Source organism: Motacilla alba, chromosome 17, assembly GCF_015832195.1.
Source record: "Motacilla alba alba isolate MOTALB_02 chromosome 17, Motacilla_alba_V1.0_pri, whole genome shotgun sequence".
In the NCBI taxonomy this organism is placed as follows: domain Eukaryota; kingdom Metazoa; phylum Chordata; class Aves; order Passeriformes; family Motacillidae; genus Motacilla; species Motacilla alba.
In genome coordinates, this window is record NC_052032.1 from 8361586 (window position 1) to 8382597 (window position 21012).

General features: G+C 52.2%; 1 protein-coding gene across 3 annotated transcripts in view; it reads left to right on the top strand.

The window, feature by feature from the left end:
- OLFM1 (olfactomedin 1) overlaps positions 1 to 20037 on the top strand; it is a 34047-nt gene extending 14010 nt beyond the window's left edge. For 2 of the 3 annotated variants that reach the window (XM_038156431.1, XM_038156429.1), the window contains exons 2-6: positions 972 to 1121; positions 6455 to 6610; positions 8987 to 9206; positions 15129 to 15235; positions 18220 to 20037. In XM_038156431.1, the coding sequence (XP_038012359.1) occupies positions 972 to 1121; positions 6455 to 6610; positions 8987 to 9206; positions 15129 to 15235; positions 18220 to 18894 (1308 nt within the window). In that variant the 3' untranslated portion in view covers positions 18895 to 20037. The remainder of the gene's footprint in view (positions 1 to 971; positions 1122 to 6454; positions 6611 to 8986; positions 9207 to 15128; positions 15236 to 18219) is intronic. The other variant, XM_038156430.1, reaches the window with a different exon arrangement.
- The last annotated feature ends 975 nt before the right edge of the window (positions 20038 to 21012 follow it).

Sequence of the window (21012 nt, forward strand, 5' to 3'; positions counted from 1 at the left end):
GGGCTCGGCTGCGGGCTCCCCTGGGGGAAGCGATGGTCTGGGGAAGCTTCTGATGAGAGGGGGGAGCGGAACTCGGGGTGTCCGTGCCCCGGGGTGTCCGTGCCCCGGGGTGTCCATACCTGGGGGTGTCCGTGCCCCGGGGTGTCCGTGCCTCGGGGTGTCCATACCTGGGGGTGTCCGTACTTCAGAGTGTCCGTACCTCGGGGTGTCCGTGCCTCGGGGTGTCCATAGCTCGGGGTGTCAGTACGTCGTGGTGTCCGTACCTTGGGGTGTAAAAACGTGCCTTGGGGTGTCTGTACCCCGGGGTGTCCGTACTTCAGGGTGTCCATACCTCGGGGTGTCCATACCCCGGGGTGTCCGTGCCTCTGGGTGTCCATACCCCGAGGTGTCCGAACCCCGAGGTGTCTGTGCGTCTGGGTGTCCATACCCCGGGGTGTCCATACCCCGAGGTGTCCGTACCCCGAGGTGTCCATGCATCTGGGTGTCCGTACCCCGAGGTGTCCGTACTCCGATGTGTCCGTGCGTCTGGGTGTCCGTGCTCTCAGCCGAGCGCATCTCCAGCTGCCGGATCCGGCCCCGCCGGGCTCTCCAGAGCGGAGGGCACTGCTCAGCCCTGGGCAGGACGCTGTGCCCTCCCTGGTGGCTCGGGCAGGTCCCCGTCCCGCTGTTCAGGACAAGCCGAGGGCTCCCACCCCGATGTGCTCAGCGCTGGCCGGCACCCGGGATTTTCACTGTTCCCTATGTCCCCGCTTTCCCACTTCGTGTTTCCAGCTCTTGCTCTCCTTTCCAGACCCTTCTCTAATTCGTCCCCAATCCATATTTTTGCATTCCGAGTGAATTTTGCCGGCTGGGCCCTCGGAGGAGCCTCCAGCACAGCTCCACTCCCTGCCACGTCCTCATCCCCCTTCACCTCCCACAGCCCTGCCAGGCCTCCCCTGGTTAATTAACCCATCTTTCCCTGTGTTAATTAGGTGTTGCCTACCAACCCAGAGGAAAGCTGGCAGGTGTACAGCTCTGCCCAGGACAGCGAGGGACGTTGTATATGCACAGTGGTGGCACCTCAGCAGACGATGTGCTCGCGTGATGCCAGGACAAAGCAGCTGAGACAACTCCTAGAAAAGGTAATGCTTGGCCCCTGCTGGCAAAGGTGCTTCGGTTTGGTGGGGTAGAAACCTGAGCTGAGCCTTGGTTTCCAGGGAAGAGCCCTTGGGATGGTTTTTCCGTGTGTAGCTGTCCCCGTGTGTGTGTGGTGGGGAATAATCAGCTGCGGCAGGCAGGAGGAGAAATCTCTTAAGTGTTTTCTGAGAGGAGAGCCTGGCCTAAGGTCGAGGGAAAAGTGCTGAGATCAAAGCACTGATATTGAACCATATCTCTAAAAAAAAAAAAAAAATTAAAAAATTTAAAAAATCCCCCTTTTTTCATTCCATTGGCACAAGCAGTTTCAGAGCAGACTCAGCAACAGGAGAGGAGAGAGAATTAAAAGCCCAAAGCTTTCCTAGGCAAGGTGGTATTGAAAAGGTCAAGTAAATCCCTGCAAGCTGTCGGCAGCAGGTAGCACAGAGATGACGCTCAGTGGTTTTCTGCCTAACGTTGACATCCTCTTGATTAGTTTTTAATAGTCTGCCGTCCAAAAAGATCAAAAAATCTCATTAGGGAAACATCCCCAATAACAAGGAATTTTCCAGATAATAGATTTCAGTGAAGAAATGCTGTTTCATGTGAAATTGTGCTCTTCTCTTGCAAATACGTGCTGGCTCCTGTGCTGGATATATAATTAAACCCCATCCCCTAATGCCATATTGGCCTGTGCCGTGCATGACAAAAGAATTTTCATCCTGCTGCTTTGGGGCAAGCTGCTGTATTAATTCCCTCTAACAATATTAAACCTCCACTTAACTGATTTCCCCATGTGCTGAGGACAATAAAGCCAGGCAGGAAACATTCAGCCCTAAAACAATTCTTTGGGTTGTCAGAGGCTGCTAAAAATAATCCCAAGTCAGGCTTCTCTTTCTCGCAGCCATAACGCCCTGGGTGCACTCGCTCCTGAGAGGCTGCAGGATTTATGAACAGCTCAGAGGTGCTCCCAGAACTCTTCATCCACTCCAAACAATCAGGATTTGACCCAGTGACCTCCGCTGATGGGCAGGAGTTGGGAATGGGAGACCTGGGATAACATCAGGAGGGTGGAAGTGCTCAGTGGGGTTTTTTTTAATGCAGTTCTCCGGCTGCCAATGGAGGAAAAGTGAGGGAGGAGCAGAATTTCTGGGCATGTGTTGTGGGATATGTTACCTGCCTGCTAATCTGGCTGCATCTCACTCCCACGCTAACCTACATGAAAAACCCCAAAATAAGGAATAGGCTCCTAGTGCCAGACATCTGCTCTTGATGGAGGCTGAACTGATAATCCCTGGAGGTGCAAACAACTGCAGAGCAGAGCTTCCAGCTTCCCAGGGAGGGTTTCAATCCTGAGAACTCCTTCCCTCAGCTGGCATTCCAACCCTGGCTTCGTGATGGGGGCAAATTGCAGCTCCTGGTTTCTCCCTGGCAGCAGGGGAAGCAGCACGGTGTGTCAAGGAGGAAATTGTGGTTGGGTTTTCCAAGGAGAAGACACGGAATTCACCCATGGAAATGGTGTTGCAAGGCACCAGCTGCGTGTGTGTGTGTACACAAAGCAATTAGAGCGTCTTCAGGGAAATCTCCACGCAGAGAATCGTTTGGAATTGTCAGGTTCAGAGCTGCCATCCACCCGTGCTCGGGGATGAGGGTGTGTGTAGGAACCGCAGCTCCTGTGGCTGGGAAGGAGTGCTGGGCATCCTGACAGGTTAAAGAGGGGAGGGGAGGGCAGCCAGGGCTGCTCAGGCTGCACAGAGTGTTCAGCCCGTGGTTTGCCACTCGAGGTGTCTGAGCTCATCCTTGGCCGGGGCACACGGAGTCCTTCCAGCCTCACACGTGGCAGGTGCTGAGTCCAGCCCTTGGACTGCGCCCAAACCAAGACATCACCTCGGTCCTGCTCATCATCAGATTGTGTTTGATCTCCAAACAGAATGTGATTGATTGATTGATTTCTTTATTTGTTCTGGCCCTGTTATCAGGGACAACTTCCTCCTCTGCTGCTGAAACCATTTCTGGTTTCCTGCCAATCCTCCCTCTCAGCCAGTGCTGATTTCCAGATTTAACAGTTCTCTCTGTTCCTCTGATGGTCACTCCCAGGTGTGTGCAGGGGGACAGTGACATCTCTTCTCAGCCGTCCCTGCCTCCTGCAAACCTTATCAGATGAATTTTTCATTTCCTGAGCCACCAGCTGAGTCCATTTCTCTGCTGGTTTTCCCCCTAGACCTTGAAAATCTCCCTCAAGATTCCTCTTGCTGTGGCTCCATCGGTTTGTGCAGCTCCCCAAGGCTGAAGGTTCATCCCAGCTGAAAGCCCAGAGCTGGGCTCAGAACAGCCCTTTTGGAGCTGCCAGGAAAGGCACAGGGAAGCTTGAGCAGGGTTTAAACCTTGGATTTGGCCTCATAAACCTCACTGAGGTCATCAGGCCAGTGCTGACTCCCTGTGACTCTGGTTTAATTGTGAATCAGCTCCTCAAACAGGATGACAAGAGCAGCACTGGAAGCTTCATTTGAATTAATTTCCTATTTCAACTGCTAAAAATAACTCTTTTTCCCCCAGACAGCCACAGGTACCTGTCTCACATTATCTTGGTGAAAATGAGGTTTCAGGCTGAGAGAGGAGGCAAAAAGCATTTTCAGGCGAGGCTGGAGGAGCGCAGCTGATGGATGGAGCTGAGGGAATTTAAGAGGCACTATCCTTGGGCCTGAGTTCATTAGAGCACTTCTGAACATGCTTCAGCCCGAGCTCCAACAGGCTCATTGAAACCTAATCATGTGCCAAAGTACTTTGCTGGATCAAGGGCATAATATGCTAATGGGGGAAAACAGGCAGATCCTGGGCTGCTGGAGCCCTGGGGCTGGCAGGGATCTCAGGCTCACTCCCTACCAATCTGCCCAGGATCTTGCCCGATGGAGAACAACACAAGGCAACAAATACCCACTCTGGGCTTGTGAAATCCACCCCAGGATAGCACAGCGGCTCGTTTGAGGCACGTGAGGAGGTTGTTTTCCTGCGCTTCAGGGAGGAGCAGAAGCATTCCAGAGGTGTTTGAGGGCAGCAGCCTGGGCGAGATGCTCTGAGAGAGCTCTCCCTTCCCACCACCTGAGAAAGAGCTTAAGGAGCCTCCCAAAATTTTACTCGGCAGACTCAGGTATTGGTCTGTCATTACAGAAATGCTCTTTTCTGATTATTTGCAGCTGGGGTTAGGCACTAGTGGAATAAATGGGATTAATTTTGCATGAGCCCTACAAGTCATCCCTCTCTCTGCTCCTTGAACCATTCTGCTGCTCGACTCGAAGGATAGGCTGGATAACTGGAATAAAAGTAGCTTGGCAGCCCAGCCATGCTTGTCTAAGGCTTCTCTTCTCCTGCCTCAGGGCACAGAGAGGTCTTCAAACTCCTCCACACGCAGCCCAGGTGAATTAACACCCACTGAGAGCTGACATTCCCTGCAGTAGGCACAGCTTAATGGGAGCTGACCAGGCTCTGGCTGAGCTCAGGTTTGCTCTTTTCTCCTCCGAACCTTGTTCTGCACTTCCCTGCTCCTCACACCTCCCTGAGCAGGTCCTGGGGAGGTCAGGGTGCCGCTGGTTCATCTCTGAGGCTCAGAGACCACAAATAGCTTCACCTTTGCTGAGGAACACTCTGGCCCCCGGAGCAGTTGTACAGAACACTCCAAAGCCGGCTGGCCTTTGCCACACAGGTCATCCATTCATTTTTAATAGCTCCCTGCAATAGTTTCAGTGTCATCCTGCATGAGCAACGGGCACTGTGATGGTTTTTCCAAGCTGGAGGGGCACCCTTGGCATTTGCCCCGCGCGGGTGTCCTGCCGTGCCCTCGCTCTGCCACTCCAGGTAAGTCCCAGCCCACCACAGTGGGATTTGCCAGAGGAAATGTGGGATTTGCCAGAGGAAATGTGGGATTTTCAACACTCCTTCCTTCCCCACGCCAGCTTGGCTACCGTGACAGGAGCGGATGTGGCACCCATCCATCCATCCATCCATCCATCCATCCATCTGGGGAGCAGATCCACAGGGACAGGGCTGGCTCAGCCACCCACAGCTGAGCAGGATGGGAGCAGGATGGGATCAAGCTGGGAGCAGAATGGGAATAGGCTGGGATCAGGCTGGGAGCAGGATGGGAGCAGGATGTGAGCAGGCTGGGAATAGGCTGGGATCAGTTTGGGATCAGTTTGGGATCAGGCTGGGAGCAGGATGTGAGCAGGCTGGGATCAGGCTGGGATCAGGCTGGGATCAGGCTGGGAGCAGGATGTGAGCAGGCTGGGAATAGGATGGGATCAGTTTGGGATCAGTCTGGGATCCGGCTGGGAGCAGGATGTGAGCAGGCTGGCTCTGGAGCAAGGCCCTGACGCAGCAGCAGCAGCAGCAGCAGGCTGGGTGCCTGATTCACTCTACCCACGGACGTCATCGCGGCGGTGGCACTGCTGGGGTGACGTGGCGGTGGCAGGAGCAGCACCCGTGGGCTGAGCCCTGTCACGTCCCCACCGTGGGACAAACACGTCCGGCCCCGCTGCAGAGCCCTTAAATATGGCTCGGTGCTAAATAGGAGCTGACGTCAGAGCCCGTTCCACCTCTCCCAGCCTGGAAAACAGGGGGGAATATCTTAATAAATCAGATGGCAGCCAACCTTCAAAAGCAGGTCAGCCTCGCTGGCGTTCCCCTCCCCTCCTCACACCTCCAGCTCGTTTCTCACCGGCAGCCCAGCCAGGCTCCCTGCATCATTCCCCGGCGGGGCCAGATGGGCTCCGCGGAACGCGGCACCGCCCGGCTCCGGAGCTGCACCTCCCGGGCAGGAGGGCACCGCTGGGGTGCCACCTGTGCCCGGCACTCCCCGGCTCCAGGATGCCCTCCCTGCCGCTGGGTTGGTTGTGGCAGATGCTGTCGGAGCAGGCTGGGTGGATAATGAAGTTGTGCTGGCGGGTTCTGAGGTTTGCGCTCACGAGGAGATAGAAATGTGCACCTGGGCAGGAGCTTTTCCTCGCAGCCAGGTGTGCTGCTGTCACCTCTGAGCTCTCCTCGTGCCGCAGCAGGTGCCTGTCAGGGAGGCCAGCCCGAGTTTAACCTCAACTACGCCCCTCATTTCCATGTCAGATTGCTGAATCCTTCTCTACAGGAAAAAAAAATCGTTTATGAAACCAGTTTTGCTGTGTTTTAGAGCACGGGGTGGTAACCTGGGAGCTGCTGTTGATGAGGCAGTAAATAATGCATGGGCTGATTGCCCTTTAGCTGTGCTGAGCGTGTGGGAAAGGTCAGCCTTGGGATGCAAGGGGGGCTGCCTCGCTGCTGGCAGCACCTTCTTAATGAGTCCCTTCTCGTTTGGCAGGTGCAAAACATGTCCCAGTCGATAGAGGTGTTGGACAGGAGGACTCAGAGAGACCTACAGTACGTGGAGAAGATGGAAAACCAGATGAGGGGACTGGAATCCAAATTTAAGCAAGTGGAAGAAAGCCACAAGCAGCACCTGGCAAGGCAGTTTAAGGTAGGTCTGATTTCCAAACCGCTTCGGGAGCCGCGGCCGGGGAATTGTGGGGATGGGCACGGCACTGTGGCCCTGGCTGCCATCGGGGGAGCCCAGCTGCGGGCTCCTTCCTGCCCAAAGCACGGCCAGATCCAGGCTGTGGCCTCACATCCTCAGCCCTGCCTCGTGTTATAGGGTAAAAGCACAAACCCCGTGTTCCCACACCCACCTGGGGGTGCCCGAAATAGGGCGGTGCAGGGTGATTCCATCAGGGGGGTCTGCAGGGAGACACCCGAGCTCCGGGTGAGCTCTGGGTGAGGTGGGTTCCCCTCTGTGGCCAGGCAGCTTCTCCATGCCATGCCCAGCACCCGTTTCTTGGGGAAAAAAGACCAGGAACTGGGGCTCCCTTAGCATTCCTGCAGCACAAACCACAGCGGGCGCTCACCAAACCCCATCTCCCCTGGGGGTGGCTGGAGAAAGGAGCTCATCAATCAAACATCACCCCTCCTGAAAAAATACCCAAAAAAATACAATGATTAGAGCTGTCCTCAGGCTGGCAACCTGCACATCTCCAGGATTTTGTCCAATTTTGGGTGTTGGCAGCAGAGGCAGCACCTTCTGATGGGGTTTTGTGTGGTGTCCTGGTGCTGGGCAGAGGGGGAGAGGAGCTGCAGCCTCTGGGATGCAGCTGGCACTGGGAGCAGTGGCCAAACCCTCAGGAAGTCGCTTGAGGATGAATGAAATTGCCAAAAAGATGTTCTGAGCAATACTGGAGTCTTAAAGTTTAGCAGTGCTGTGGGTTAATAGATATAAAAAAATCAAACGGAAGAGATTTCTGGTGGAATTTGGGGACTTTTCTGATCAGCCACCCAGCTGATTCCCACCCTCGTTTGCAGGCAACTGGCTGGTATTTTAAAGCAGATTTTTTAAAATGCTAAATACTGAAATACCACGATTACCTCATAAAAAGCTGGGAAGATGGTTCTTAAAACTTTTCACCAACTCCACCTCCTCCGCTCCCCATCTCCAGTTACTGCAGGACCCTAAATTTAGCTCTGCAGTCTGGATGGAAGGACTTGAGCACGAGTTTCTTTTATTTAATTATTTCTTTATTTCAGTTATTATTGTTTTCCCCCCTCCACCATTCTGATGAGTTCAACCCTCCCCATTGCCTGCCAGGGAACTTGAAATGAAATAAAATTAAAATATTCCCCACGTGCAGAGCACAGGAGGGAAAAAAACCTCGTGGCTTAGATAGGAGGGGATGGAAGGGAAGGAGGCTGAGGAGGAATCCCCAATCCTGTTCAGCCCCAAAAAGCTTCAGGACACAGGCAGATGTCACAGCCCTGGGTGCTGGGAGCTTGGCCACTGTAATTTGAGCAGCACCAGGGATTTTGGGTGTTCTAACACGCTTCATTAACGGGTAGGTGCATGCATATTAATGTCTACTCATTAGCTGCTGGAGCAAAGCATCTGCAACAAAATGCTGCATTCTGAGCCTTAAATGAGCAAAAAGAAAAAAAAAATTTAAAAAATCATTTCTGCAAAACCCATCTGATAATGAATTTTATTTTTCTGTTCCGTGCTTGAAACCAGTGAGGAATTTTTTGTCTAATTTGCTGCCAAAGCAGCATTTGAAAGAACAGCCACAGCATTTTGTTCCTGCTAATGCCAGCATTAAACTGTGAGTGCTTTGGAGCTCTTGTGTTGGTTTTTTTTTCTCTCTTTAGTGCCGTTAGAGTATTTGTCTATGAATGGCTATCTATATAAGGCAGGTTAGTGAGCTAGATCCTCAACAGTATTTCATTTTCTTGCTTACAGGGCTAACTAAAAAGCAAGTTTTTTCAATGCTGCAGTGACTGAAGAAGCAGTTCACTCCCATGTAACCATGAAAAGAGGGCCACAGAGCATTTTGCACCATGCATTGATTTTTTTGATTATTTTCCAAATTAGCACCATATCTCACTAAGGAACCTTGAACCACACAACCGAGATCTTCCTTTGCATGCAATTGTAGATGCATTTCATGAATAGTTTGAAACCCTTGTCAATGCATATATATCTTATTTTCTTTTATTTTTTTGGAAAGAAAAAAAAGAAAAAAAAAAAACAACAACAACTCTTTGTGTATGTGATCTGAAGCATGTAACCCTAAGATGTTGCATTCTAAAAATGACAAATAAAGGCCTTTCCCAAATATTTTGGTGTTCTGCAGCCTGTTTAATATGTTCTTGCCAAGACATCATTCGGACCAAAAATAATAATTGAGCTAATTTTAATGCTAATAATTGTGGGATATGTGAACATTTCGCTCCCATAGGAAGCACCCAGGTCAAGGCAGAGTGTTGCAGATTTTTGCACGCATAGCACTGAACCGAGCTTATTTTAACCTTGCAGGCAATAAAAGCGAAAATGGAGGAACTTAGGCCTTTGATACCAGTGTTGGAAGAGTACAAAGCCGATGCCAAATTGGTATTGCAGTTTAAAGAGGAGGTCCAGAATCTGACGTCAGTTCTAAACGAACTCCAGGAGGAGATTGGCGCCTATGACTACGAAGAGCTTCAGAACAGAGTGTCAAATCTTGAAGAAAGGCTTCGTGCATGCATGCAAAAATTAGGTAGGCTCAGAACCACCATGGTGGCTCCAAATGCCACCGGCGCCAACGCACGCATCCCGGCCGGAGGCAGAGATGCCCCGCTGGACATCTGGTGCCGTGCCCGGCCGCGAGGGATGAGCTCCACACAGCCAGGGGCGATCCTGCCAAGAGTTATGCCGCCAGGAGCATTCCTCCTGGGAGTAGTCCTGCCCAGGATTACTGGCAGGAGCAATGCTGCTCGTGGTGTGAGCGCTTCAGGATCCTCCTCTCCTCTCCCCGGAGCGGAGCGGGCGTGTGGGTGGCGCTTGCATAAGTGGCAGCTCACGCTTATGCAAAGCCAACACTTGCACCCCTTTTGCTTCTGCATCCCTGGACCTGGTCCGTCAGCAAAGGGCTCTGCTCGTGGTGGGGGGTGTGGGGCTGTGCCTCGGTTTCCCTCGGTTTCCTTTCTTTTTTTTGCATCTTGCCAATCCCCCCGGAGCAGAGCATGAGGAGCTGGGGCGCGGTGTGGTCCTGCCCCTGCGCGGGATGCAAATCCTCCCTCTCCCACCCCCCGAGGGAGCAGGGAGCCATTTCCACCAGGCTGCTGTTAATCCACCAGGGACTCATCTCTGACCTCATCCAGAGGGTTGGAATTGACCGAAACTCCTGGGGCTGTTGTGGGGAGGCTCAGCTGCCGCCAAACCCAACGCGTGACCCCAGACACAGGGGGAAGGAGGAGGCCACTGCCTTCCACAGCTGCGAGGACTCTCTGCACCATTTGTTGGGCCAGCTCTGACTTGATTTAATTTCTCCTTCCATTATTGACTTTCTTGCCACGCCATTTAGATAATCCAAACACATTAACTGCTCTGCAGTCTATTTTGGTAGCACATACGAAATTACACTCTCAGGTAACTTCACCGAAGATCAGATCTCTTCTGAGCACTTGATATCCTTGGCAAGGTAACGCTTTGTTTCTCTCTTGGCTCTGCTGCTGGGGTTGCTTTTGCTTGTTTCTAGATGCCTCCACACTGTGAGCAGCCACCTCCCCTCCCTTCCTTCTGCATTTCCATCCTCTGGTTCCTTGGACATCCCTTGCAGGCTCCATCTCCCCCGGAGAGTAAAATTCCCATTTAAATGTGGATGCTCAGAGTGTTTGAACAAGTCAGGCACTGAGGTGGCACCCTTGGGACAGGTAAAACCCCCCTGGCCAAGAGAGATCAGAGTTTGATTTCTCATTAATTAATGAGTGCTGGTGCCCCAGGTTTGGTTTGGGAGCAGGACAGGCTGGGGCTTTCGTCCCCTTTCTTGTCCCTCCCCTCAGCCCGTGATAGTCACAGGGAGGGCAGCAGGGTTGGGCAAGGAGGGAAATTCTGACCTTGCCCTCACCCTCCTGAACTTCCCCCTGGAAGCCTAACAGGGACAGGAATGGGCTGGGCTGGAGTGACTTGGTCCCCAGTTCCTGGAGCTTTAGGTGCAGCGGGAAGATAAGGAAGGATGAAGAGATAAGAAGGAAAGATAAGAAAGGAGAACAGGCCCAGGAGGGTGGGGTGCACCAAGGGCACACAGAGACCTTCTGGCAGCCCCACATCCCCTGCAGATGGATCCTCTCATCCCTCCCCTGCTGAAGGCAGAGGAGAAGGTGCCCAAGGAGGGGTCCCCTTGCTGCACCCAAGAGCCTTCAGCCCATCCCTTGAAGATGAGGAGGAGCTGTGGGTCACAGGGAGAGGGAGCAGCAGCAGGAGCAGGGATTTGAGACTTCCGACTTGGGGACAGTTGTTTAAACAAAGCCATCCTGTCCCCCCCAGCCCCTCTCCAACCAGGGAAGCTGGGACAATCCTCCCTGACTCTGGGCAGGCTTTAAGGAGTAGCTCCCAAACCATTCAGGGCTCCAAAAAATTAGAATTTGCTCTTGGACCATTAACCCTTTCTGCTCATCCCAGCCCTTCACGCTCAGGTCCAGCTGGGACCAGCAGCCCAGGTAAGAAGGAGGCAGGTAGGGATGCTGAGCTCCTGCAGGTAACCTCGTCTAGGAACTTTTGGGTGTTTTTTAAAATGTTTTTGAGTCTTTAGCTGGGCTTTTTGGCTTCTTCCTGCCCTTGCTCACTCTCTGGGGTCAGGGCAGCTCTTTTGCAGCAGCCCTGGGTGCCCACAGAGATGGATTCTGTGCCTCCCACGGGCTCATCCCAGAGGATTTGCTGCTCACTCGGGAAGCTGATTTATTTGGTCACTTAAAAGAAACAGCTCGGATTGAATTTCCAATGCTGTTTATCTCTCTGGTGTGTAAACCACTGGAAATGGTTGCTAATTGAGTTAAATTCAGATAACAGCCTTACAAATGCTTTGCTGCCACACAATGAGGCCCTGATTGCTGAGGATTTCACTTTGCTGCAGGTTTTCTGCTCAGCTGGGCTCACTGATGCCTCAAGGAGAAGGTTCTAGCTGGGATTTGCTGCTCCCCTGCAGTGTGTGCACCCCAAACAGGGTCAGGGAGCTGCTGCAACAAGCGCAGGGGGCTGGATGTGCCACGTTCCCACCCAGTTCACCTCTCCCAGGGAGCTCTGAGCCTTGGCAGCGCCTTTTCCTTAGCCAAGGCCCTGGTTTGCATTTTGGGTTTCCTAAGCATTATTGATGGATCGATAGTGAAAACACTTCCTGACCCTGGCATGTGTGTGGAGGGGAAAAAAAAATCAATAATGGCAGCTTCAATCTGTGTTTCTGTTTACACTCCTAAAGATCCCCATTTGTACAGGGATTTTAGCCTTTCCATTAATGTTCCTAAGAGGAGGTGCAGGGGGTTGGCACGCCTTGGATCTAGGGGGAATTAACTCGGGCAGGACAAGATTTCCTTGGGAAAAATCCTGGTGCAGGGATGGGGATGGAGCCATCCCTGATGGATTTGGATGGAATGGAGCCATCCCTGATGGTTTGGAGATGGAGCCTGAAGGTTTTGGGGATGGAGGCCCATCCCTGTTGGTTTTGGGATGGGATGGAGCCATCCCTGATGGTTTTGGGATAGGATGGAGCCATCCCTGATGGTTTTGGGATGGGGATGGAGCCATCCCTGTTGGGTTTGGGATGGGATGGAGCCATCCCTGATGGTTTTGGGATAGGATGGAGCCATCCCTGATGGTTTTGGGATGGGGATGGAGCCATCCCTGATGGTTTTGGGATGGGGTGTTCCCACCCAGGCAACAGAGGCAAGATGCAGGCCCAGCTGAGCTGCCACAGCCCCATCCCTGCCTGGAGAGCTGGGATTGGGATGGGGATTGGGATTGGGATGGGGATCAGTCCTTGGCTCCCTGGGAAGCTGGAGCAGGGCAGGATCCCAGCCTGCAGCAGAACCACCGAGCCCAGAAGGAGCTGGTGCCCGTGCGTTGGTGGAGGAGCTGCCGGGAGCTGCCAAGCAGGACTTGTGGGCAGGATGCAGAGCTGGAGAGGAGGTGGTGGCACCCTGGGAGGAGGGGAGAGCCGCGCCTGCTGGAAATTTCCTCGTGCAGCTGAAGGAAGGGGCTGTGTGGGGATGCATTTCATGGCAGGGTGCAGGACAGAGGGACACTTGGGAAAAGGCTGACTGGTGGCCAGGAGAAAGGATCTCAATAGCTCTGGGTGAAGAGGAGTGAAAGCAGCTCCTCTGTGAGGCCCTAAAATCTGCTCCTCCCTGTCCTGGACTCCTGGCTGAGCACCAGGGTGGGATTTTCTGTGGCACAGCTGTCCCTGAGTGACCTGGAATTCCCAGAGAATCCCATCTGACAGGACAGGGGGGCTTGCAAAAGGCTCAGCTGCTGATATTGCAGGTGTGCTGTGCATCTCCTCAGGTGGGTGAGGATCCCAGGGGCTGGAGTTGTCCATGCCTGGGTGGCCAACCCAGCAAAGCTAACTCGGGATCTTCAAAAATCCGTGTTCAGTTCCCCCCAGCAGCCTGGGATGGGTTTACAGCAGGAGAGAGAAGAACCCTCCTGCATTGCTGAGGAGCTGGCCTGTGTGTTCCTCTAGCTAAACGTTGTAGGAGATGTTGCAAACAACACTGCTTTACCCTTATCAGCTGCTGCTGCTTTTTTTTTTAAACTGTTTGGTTGTTTGTTTTTGTTTGGTTTTGTTTTTTTTTTTAATCAATGAGCTTTTATAGCACGCTCCTTTCCAGGGAAATGGGAGGAAGAGATAAAGTGACAGCAATGTAGGGCTGTGATAATGGAAGGCAGATCTGGGATTAGGGGAAGGCTGGACCCCTGCAAGACATTAAAATTTGTTCTTTTAACCCATTGCATCTCTTTGCTCTCCCTCTGAGATGGGAGGTTTGGAGTGCAGCAGGCAGGAGGGCAAATTCCTGTGCCTTGTGTCTCAGCAAAGCTTTGCTTTTTGGGGGCATCTCTCTTGATCTGCCTGGGTCTGGAGGCGGTGGGGGCACTGATGGTGCCCTTGGTCGTGTCCTGCTGGTGCTCATCAGGAATTTCTTCCTCTGTTTTCTGCCCTGGGCTAAGGGGATCCCTTTGGCCACAGCTCCAGGCTGAGGCAGGTGGACGTGTCTGATCAGGAATTACAATGCAGGTGAGAACAGGCCAAGGTGAGAGGCAGCTGAGAGGGATTGCAGAGTTCTGGAAGTGCTCAGGGTGTAAAATCTATGATTCTGTGAAGGTCAGGTTGGACAGCAACCTGATCTGGTTGAAGACATCCCTGCTCATTGCAGGGGGCTGGACTAAACAACCTTTAATGGTCCTTAATAACAAACCATCCTATGATTTTACTTGGTAATTTGGAGCAGGATGACCTTGTCCTGAGCTGGCAGAGCTCTCCCCGCGTTCCAGCAGCACCTGCAGGGGCTCCCACCCGCAGCCCAGCCCTGGGTCCTGCTGAGCAGGTACTGCAGTGCAGCTCCAGCACAGCGCCCAGAGCAGCTTCCCCACCCTAGCACTGCCACCTTCCCCTTCCCCAGCCTGCCAGAGGCTCCTACATCAAAAAGGAGAGCTCAGGAAACACCTCCTGAACTCCAGGTGCTGGCTGTCCCCCACTGCCTCTGCTCTGGATGTGGCTGGGTTTTAAATGAGCTCCCCCTGGCCAACAGGACATCCCCCACCAGCCCAGTCCCTCCCGAGGCATCTTCATCTCCTCCCCTGTCACTCCTCACTGCACTCACGTTGGATTTTGGTGGGGCAGGGAACCAGAGTGGCAGCTTTGCTGAAACTTGGGGATATTGCTGGGAAAAGGGATGTGGCTGCACCTTCTGTGCTGGGCCTGCAGCATTCCAGATCCATGGACAGCCCCAGAGAGGTGCTGGGACAGAGCCAGGGCTGGGAAATGATATTTAGGGCTCAAAAACCCAGCACGGAGCTGAGCTGGCTCCCTGAATTCGGCAGATTTGGAGCACCTGGGTGCACCTCACCCCTGGCTCACAGTGCCCTGCCCATCCCTGTGCTGGTGAGGCTGAGCTGGGCAGGATCCTCAGGATGCTCCCACCTTCATCCTGCTGTGCTGGGCTCCTGTCCCAGAGCTGGCTGGAGGATGCACCAGCGTCTCCCGAGTGTGCAGCACGAGGGGCAACAGGGAAAGAGGCTGGTTTGCTGGGAGGAGATTTATATTGTGGGCCATTTTCCACCTTCCTCTTTTCTCTCCTCTGCGTAACCTGTAACAAACGCACGTTTCCAGCAGGGCTGGAAGAGCCACGGCCGCCTTTTTATCTTGGCTGCAGCCGCTGGATCAGAGCAGCTCCTTCCTGCACCTGCCTGCTGCTCTCATCCTCCATTCTGTGCCCCTCGGCTGCTCCAGCAGAGCTCCTGTTCTTGGCGACAGCGATAAGGACAGTTGTCATTAAGAGGTGTGAAACAAACAAAAGCATCCCACGCTGGCTCCTGCCCTGGTTCCCTGTAACGAAGCCGAGCCTCAGCAGGGCACAGAGAGGGTGGGATGGTGCCGGTGCCCCTCAGGGGCTGTCGTGGTGCTCACCAGCCTTCCCCTCTTTTCCAGCCTGTGGGAAGCTGACGGGAATAAGTGACCCGATCACAATTAAAACCTCGGGGTCCCGCTTTGGCTCGTGGATGACGGATCCTCTGGCTCCTGAGGGAGAGAACAAGGTAAGAGTGTGACAGCATCACCCGTGGGGCTGAGGACAGTGAATATTCATCACCGTGCCCTGGGAAACCTGGGGGATGTCCTCATCCACCCCACAGGGCTCTGCTGGCAGCAGCAGGGGCTGAGCGTCCCCCAGGGAGGGGAAGTTGAGCAGCCCCTGCTCTGCTCCCTTTCCTGGGCAGGTGAAACTCAGTGATGAGGGTCCATGGGCTCACAATTGTCACCACGAGGTCTGTGTGGCAAAAAAAAAAAAAAAACAAGCATTGGGTTTCTAATCTGTGTTTGGCAGCCAGGAGGGAGCTGGGGCTGAGCAGAGGGACCCCTGCTCCTGGTCCCTGCTGCTCTTCTGCTGCCAGCACCTCTGATAATGTCATCTGCCCGCATTTGCCCTCCATCCTCCACCTCCATTGTTGTGAGGAATTAACTGACTGCAGCCAGAGAGAGAGATTTGCTTTGCTTTGTTTTGGTCTTTTATTTTTTTTTTCCATTCAGACCATTCAATTTTGATCCCAAGGAGGTAGGAGGCCAATAACTGGCTGAAAATCAATCCCAGCTCCCCATGACTGATGGAATGGAAAATATCTTGAGTGTTTGCTGAGGATTTGCAGGCAGCAAAACAAAACAAAAAGCAGAAAGCTTGGCTGCCTGTAATTCCCTCCTGCATGCAGCATCCTTCAAAGGATAAAGGCACCAGCAAGGGCTGGATCAGGGCACCTATTTTGGGATCTGTGCCCTGGCATCAGCTCTGTAGCTGAGAGAGGACAAGGGATGCTCTGGAGAAGTCACCCCTGGCTGGTTTCTTTGAAGGTGACTTGAGTTGTCAGGCTCTTTCCCTCCAGCAGCCAACTGGTTGGCACTGGTTCCCCAATTCAGCACCTCCATATTTTACAGTTATTAAGCAAAATTTCACCTCCAGCCCAAATAAAACCCTGCTTAGAGGTGAGATGGGAAGGTTTTACCCACATCACGTCCCGTTTTGCTCAAGAGAAGGCACAGAATTGTCCCCTTCAGGCTGTGCTTGCTGCTTCCCTCGGCACCAGGACAATTTTCAGCTGAAGCTGGTGGTTCGGATGCTAAAGATCCTCCCGTGTCTTCAGAGAGTTTTGTCTCAAACCACTATTTCTCAGTATTTTTTTCAGCCATGCCTTTTTCTGCAGCGCATTTTTGTTGTACAAGTAGGCTGCAAACTGGAGCTGGAGCTCCCCAAGCCTCTCTGTGTATTTAATATCTAAAACCTGCTGGGAATTTTATTAGGAACACACCATTAGGTGAACTCCATGGGCTGCTCAGCAGAGCGGGAAAGCGAGGACGGGCAGAGATGGGCAGTTTATCATCCCCAGCTCCTGTCCCCGAGCCCCAGGAGGGTTTGGTGCTCCTGTGATCGTTTGTTCATGTCATGAAACCACAGAACACAACCGGGGAGAGATTTGTGAGTGCTGTGGGAGCAGCAGGTGGATGCTGAGAGCTGGGATTGCTGTGTGTGGGCAGGAGGAGGTTGCTCAGAGCCAGCTGCTGTGACGGGACATCGTTCATCCATCAATCCCTGCTTTTCCAGAGCTTGGAATGCTCTTGGGTCCTGCAGCCCCTGCATGGTGACACAGGGCTCTGCTGAGCTTTAAAAACTGAGCACAACACATTTGCATGTTGAATTTTTAATACCAGATGATGAAATGGAAGCAACAAAGAGAGAGTCATGTTTTGGACATTTTTTCCCCTTTAATTTCCCAAACTGGTTCAGCTGAAGTTTCATTTCCAGCTCCGGCTGTTCTCTGGTGCTTTTGCAGCCACCCCCAAACCCACCAAGGTTTGTGGCTGAGGGTCAGAGCCTTTTGCCACCCGTCCATTCCCCACCTCGGCAGCCTTTCCAGGGAAGCAATGACAGAAGGCTGAAATTCCCTCCACAAAGTTTCTGGAGACCCCAGTTGACTTCCCAAAGGCAGCAGCCAAATGTTGGGCTGCCCTTCTCAAAGACTGATGATCACACTCCAGACACGGAGCTGTCAGATTTTGCAAGGGGTTTGCAGAAGAAATCTGCACTACATCACCCAAATCTGCAGCCTTCAAGGCTTCCCTCTTGCTAAATTTACCTTTTCTCCTTCCTAAATTTACCTTTTCTCCTTCCTAAATATACTTTTTCTCCTTCCTAAATTTACCTTTTCTCCTTCCTAAATGGCTCTTACAGAAAGCAGCTCTCTCATTTTCAGGCAGCAACTGCATCCAGAATGTCAGTGGCTGGCTGGGTATTTCTTGTGGATATTAACTGCACAGCTTGGTCATTTGCCTCGGAATTGGTTTCATATAACAAAAGCTTTTTTTTTTTTTTTTTTTAAGGAGTCTAGACAGTGTCCCCAGTGAACTGGCACTTAAATGATGATCTAAAATCTCTCCCCAATCTACCAGAGCAAGATTTAGATGTCTTTGTCTCTTATATTTCAGCAGCCTCGCTTTAAGCTTTTGATGCAGCAGCGTATGATTTTTAAACCAATATGGACTTTTTGCTTGAATTTGCCTGACAATGAGTGATTGCATCCCTCGCTCCCGCATTCCAAATTAATGGAGTTGTGCACAGCAGCTGCTGTAATTTACTGAGTGCTATCGCGGGAAGCAAAAGCAGCAGCAGCACGGAAAATGCTGGGTTTAGCCAGGGAAAAGCTGCTAATTGCCCTCGGGAAGGGAGGGCGGTGCCAGCCACCAGCATTCCCAGGGGAGCACTTAAGCCAAGGAGATATCAGGTTATCCCGCAGGGAAAGCTTTGATTTCGTGGCTGATTTGGGGGTCCAGAAATTGGGGTTATTTCTGGATGTAGGTGACAGATGTTGGCTGGATTCAAGGCCGGATGGGTCGGGATTTGGAGCAGCCTGCTCTGGTGGAAGGTGTCCTTGGCAGGGCTGGGTTTTAATCTCCATTCCAAACCATTTTAATGACGATTCCACGAGTCCTGGCTGTGGATTTCAATCCCTAACCCGCCCGCGTTTGCCTCGTGCAGGTTTGGTACATGGACAGCTACCACAACAACCGCTTCGTCCGCGAGTACAAATCCATGGCGGATTTCATGAACACCGACAACTTCACCTCCCACCGCCTGCCCCACCCCTGGTCGGGCACGGGCCAGGTGGTCTACAACGGCTCCATCTACTTCAACAAATACCAAAGCCACATCATCATCAGGTTCGACTTGAAGACGGAGACCATCCTCAAGACGCGCAGCCTGGACTACGCCGGCTACAACAACATGTACCACTACGCCTGGGGCGGCCACTCCGACATCGACCTCATGGTGGACGAGAACGGGCTCTGGGCCGTCTACGCCACCAACCAGAACGCCGGCAACATCGTCATCAGCAAGCTGGACCCCAACACGCTGCAGAGCCTGCAGACCTGGAACACCAGCTACCCGAAACGCAGCGCCGGCGAGGCCTTCATCATCTGCGGCACGCTCTACGTCACCAACGGCTACTCGGGCGGCACCAAGGTGCACTACGCCTACCAGACCAACGCCTCCACCTACGAGTACATCGACATCCCCTTCCAGAACAAGTACTCCCACATCTCCATGTTGGACTACAACCCCAAGGATCGGGCTCTCTACGCCTGGAACAACGGGCATCAAATCCTGTACAACGTCACCCTCTTCCACGTCATCCGCTCCGACGAGTTGTAGCCCGGCCTTGGTTAGAAACTGGGCTTGGGGGGGGGAGGGGAAGAATAAATAAATTAAAGTGAAAATTTAAAAAAAATAATAATAAAAAGGAAAAAAGGGAGAAACTAATTTAAAAAAAATGCTATTAAGGGAACATACTTTAAATAAGTAAACATATAAACAGCTGCCAAAATTAAGACCAACATCATGGAGGATTATTCAGCATAAGCCTGACAGATCAGCATTACCTCTACATTTCTAGAAGTCTGGCCCCGTGTTATAGACTCACGAGTAACCATGTACTTGCAGCTGGAACTGCACTCAGAGAACCACTTCAGTTTGGGGTTTTGTTTTGTTTCTGTTCTGATAGCAAACCTAGAGAACATCCTCAAGCAGTAAGGCAATGACTGTTGGAAGTTCACCCTCGGGAGCCTCGCTCTCCTCCGTGTGTGGCTTGCATGGACATTCCCCCGGCGTCACGGGCAGCTGTGATGGATGTGTGGAAAGGAAAAGCGGGAGAAGCTGACCCGTGAGGAGCTCTGGCTGTCTCAACAAGACCTATCACAGGTTAGTTTTCTTTGCCTTCCATTGCAGCTACTGTCTCTCTCAACTGTGTTCTTGTCACTTAGATTAACTGTGCTGAGACCCGAAGTAGCTCATGGATCTGTGTCTTAGTAACTTATTAAACACGATGGTTTAAGTATGTATTATGAACAAGTTGTTGTACCCATATTGTTTGAACTTATGTATTCAGCAACTATATTGTATAATGTATGTCTGTTATTTACCAGAGGTGGCAAAACTTTGTATGTCCAGTTTATGCAATGAATGTTGTAAATGCAATGATGTAGTTTGGATTTAATAAATGATGGTTTTTTTCATTTCTAAAAAGGCAAAAAAAAAAAAAATAAAAGGTCAGTGTTCACCCTTATACACAGGTAACCAATTTCATGTTGATAATTACAGGAATATTCTCTTACTGTTATCTATCTACATAGCATTATGGTGGTTGGAAATCGCTTCCGTGGAGATTCTGTGGCAGCAGATTCCCATGGGAAGCTTTGTTTATGGAAGTGTGAAGGTAATTAATTTTTTTTTTTTAAGAGGAAAAATTTGTACTATCCACAGTTATCTAAGGAACAATAAAACTATTAGGAGACTTCCCTGCTTTGTTTGTTGTCTTCTCTGTGCGAGTGAGCCAGTGCAGGGGAGAGAGAACTGGAATTTTTGGGGTAAATGCTGAGCAGCCATCCTGAGTTTCTTTCCAGGGAATATTTCCTGAGTTTCCTTCCAGGGAATGATGTGTAGCTGGGGCTGGGGGCTGGGAGGGTGGAGGGTTGGCTCTCTGCTCTGTAGGGATTCCCTTCCCATTTTCATCTGGAGCAGGCACCTCCTCAAGGACATAAAATCCTGTGGCTGCTCCTGCTGTGGGCAAGGTCCGGCCACCCCCTCAGGGACTGACAGTGTCTGGTGTTGGTGCCACAACAGGAGGAAATCTCATCCATCACCTGCCACCTTTATTGGAGCTGCAGACCCTGCTTAGGAGCCCTGAGAGCAACTGGATCCCATTCCTTCTTGGATTCTTGGAGTGCTCCCCGCCCTGAGTTTGCTGCAGGCTTACGCAGGTAAAAATCTGCTTTATTTAACTTGTTCTAAAGAGTGACTGTCACTGTCACAATCAGCCCTCCTGGTTCTGCCAAAGCAGGGCCCTCACGGGGTACAGGATGCTCATCTCCCTCAGGTGTGAGAGTTGGGGTCCCATCTCTCTCTCTGTGAGATTCGAGGTCCCATCTCTCTCTCTGTGTGAGGTTTGGGGTCCCATCTCTCTCTCTCTGTGTGAGGTTTGGGGTCCTGTCTCTCTCTGTGTGAGATTTGGGGTCCCATCTCTCTCTCTGGTGAGATCTGGGGTCCCATCTCTCCCCTGCACCTCCAGAAGAACAATATTTAGCAATTCCCACTCCAGCCAGCTCCAGCTGCAGGGACCCCATCCCCACCCATCCAGGGAGCCCCCTGAGCTGGCTCTGGGGGACAGCTGGGGCATGGTCCCAGTGCAAGCTGCAAAGGGCTCACTGGGGTGGCTCTGGCTCTTCCTCTTCCCCCGCAGATTGGCCACGTTTAGCACCACCAGGAATGAGAATT